At 39.9% G+C, this 2373-nt stretch overlaps 1 protein-coding gene across 2 annotated transcripts in view; it reads left to right on the top strand.

The window, feature by feature from the left end:
• LOC118478680 (centromere protein I-like) overlaps window positions 1–2373 on the top strand; it is an 11706-nt gene that overhangs the window by 5246 nt on the left and 4087 nt on the right. For both annotated transcript variants that reach the window (XM_035972754.1, XM_035972755.1), the window contains exons 5-6: window positions 1511–1618; window positions 2091–2186. In XM_035972754.1, coding sequence (XP_035828647.1) covers window positions 1511–1618; window positions 2091–2186 — 204 coding nt within the window. The remainder of the gene's footprint in view (window positions 1–1510; window positions 1619–2090; window positions 2187–2373) is intronic.

Here is a 2373-nt window from a genome sequence, read left to right on the forward strand (position 1 = left end):
ATTATGTCTTTTAATTCTTTTTTTTTTTTTTGGTGTGTTTTTCTATTGATGTCTGTATCTGTGATGTGTGACCTGGAATTTTCCCTAACTGCTTCTTCGTATGCGGGTGTAGACCTGCATGTTTGCCGACAATCGTCTGAAATCCGACAATCGCGACCCGGCCCGCGAGCCGGCCGATGCTATCGCTAGGCCCACCTGTATCAGTCAATGTGCGTAGTGCGAGGCCTGGTGACTGCCAGCGCCCCCTTTTTCCCCCGTCGGCTTTGTGGGTACTTTCGTCTTCGTGCCGACCGCCGATTTCCGACGTCAGCGTTTCCAACATAATTGTCGGAACCTGAGTAGAAATGCGAATACGAAAAAGGATGACGACCTAAACTATCTACTTTCAGTTTCGGGCTCAAGTGGCCATTTTGAATTTCGTTTGTTGACTAATTCAATTGTTCTGAACGTGTGGATTCATTCAAGTCCGACTCACTTGTTCTAATAGAATCTAGATCTAGATTTATATAAATCTAAATGATTATAGACCTCAATGGAGGATTCATATTCCAGGTCTATTGTGTCAAAGCCTATCATAGGTTGTGCAGTAATGTTAATGTTGGTAAAAAGCATTTCATCAGGTGCGTGAATTATTTATTTATTTTGAATCTACATCTAGATCTATCTAGATTATATCTAGATCTAGATCTAGACTCAGCTGAGTCCCTCTGTTTGGAATCGGATGCAGATTTCTAGTTCAAAGCCTATTGCTATTCACTTGTTCTACAAGATTTAGATCTAGATTTATTTATGTTACTAGATCTATATGGAGAATTCATATTCCAATTCTATTGTGTTATTATATCAAACCCTATGCTCCTTGTTTGTTTTGGAGTGTGGTTTTTAATTTTTTAAAAATTTTTCATTTTGGACTTGGGACTTGTGCTGGCCTTTTTTACATGAGGCCTGTTGCAGGTTCTTTTTTGGGGTAGGCCTAGGGGTAGAGTTAGGGTTAGGTCTCTTCTTTATTGTGTTTGTTGGGGTGGTCGCTCGTTATATCGGAAGTCCTTCCTTACAAATGACACCCACAAAAGCTCTTGGGGTTGGGGGGGGGGGGGGTTGCGTAAAATTTTCAGACAATCTGGTTGAGGCTCACATGCAGGTCTGGCGGGTGCTGTGGGCTGTTTGCCACTTTTTTTTTTATCAAACATCTGTCATCCTTATCTCTCTGCCTTCTTTTTTTGTGTTTGTTACTCTATTTGTAACACCTCTGATCTTCAGCACTTTTATATGACCTAATTGTGTTGCAACTACTGTAAAACGCTCATTAAAACAAAAAACCCAAAAACTTTACCGTTTTTTACTTGTGTTCAGAGCGGTTTATTGTCACACTTACTCCACTCTCAAAAAGGGTTTTCCCAGTCCCTACATTTTGTGTCCACCAGTTCCACTATGTTAATGTTATGTTCAATGTTGGACTTGGCAGTTGGAGAGTGCATCAGGGTAACTTCTTGTTTTGGATTTGTTTCAGAGTATACTCCTTCGTTGGCTCCTCCTCATATTCGACCACTTGGAAGGATTTGATCAGCTTCATAACCTGTACAACATCATCTTCACATTTGTCAATTCTTACTTGTTGGTGAGTAAAAATCGATATTATCTCTCTCTTCTGCTCATAACTTCTTACTGTTCTGTTTTGCTTCTTTTTTTTTTTTCTGTGGTCAACAACCACCTTCATTTTTCAGACATCATTCATGTATACATGAGTGGAGGGGGGGGGGGGGAGGAGGTTGAGAGAGAAAGAGAGGGAGCTGAGAGTAAGACATTTTCTCCCCTCATTAAATTATGCGATATTCCTATTCCTGACAGAGATTAATGAACTTATTTTCCCTTTCTCATTCCCGTATATTATATTTGTATTGCTTTATATTTTTACTTATTTTTTTAAACAAACTTTTCAGGTTAAAAACATTTCTTTTTGTTAGCAGTAAAGTCTTGTATTTTGGATAACTGTTACCTGTCCTATTCTTTCAGTGGACATTTTTAGAGATTTTAGCATGAAGAGATGAACTGCATGCATTAGCTAACAGTCATAAATGCTTTTGTTTTAGCTCCCTCATGCCTGTCATTTGCTGTTCCTTCTGACTCGGAAACATGATGTGAAACTGTACAAAGTCCACCAACTGCTGGAGCTTTCAAGGAAGTTGGTGAGTGATGTACTTAGAAAAATCCTAGAACTTTATAGTTCAAGGGCGTATTAGTTCATGCTAAAGATGTAAAGCCCAGCCACATTTTTCATGTAAGGATCTATGGCACTACAATCTAACCTGCTCCAATGCGCTACCTGTCCAAAACAGTCGCATATACAAGCGACCACTCCCCCCCCCCCCCCCC

This window comes from Aplysia californica, unplaced genomic scaffold (genome assembly GCF_000002075.1).
Source record: "Aplysia californica isolate F4 #8 unplaced genomic scaffold, AplCal3.0 scaffold00828, whole genome shotgun sequence".
Classification (NCBI taxonomy): domain Eukaryota; kingdom Metazoa; phylum Mollusca; class Gastropoda; order Aplysiida; family Aplysiidae; genus Aplysia; species Aplysia californica.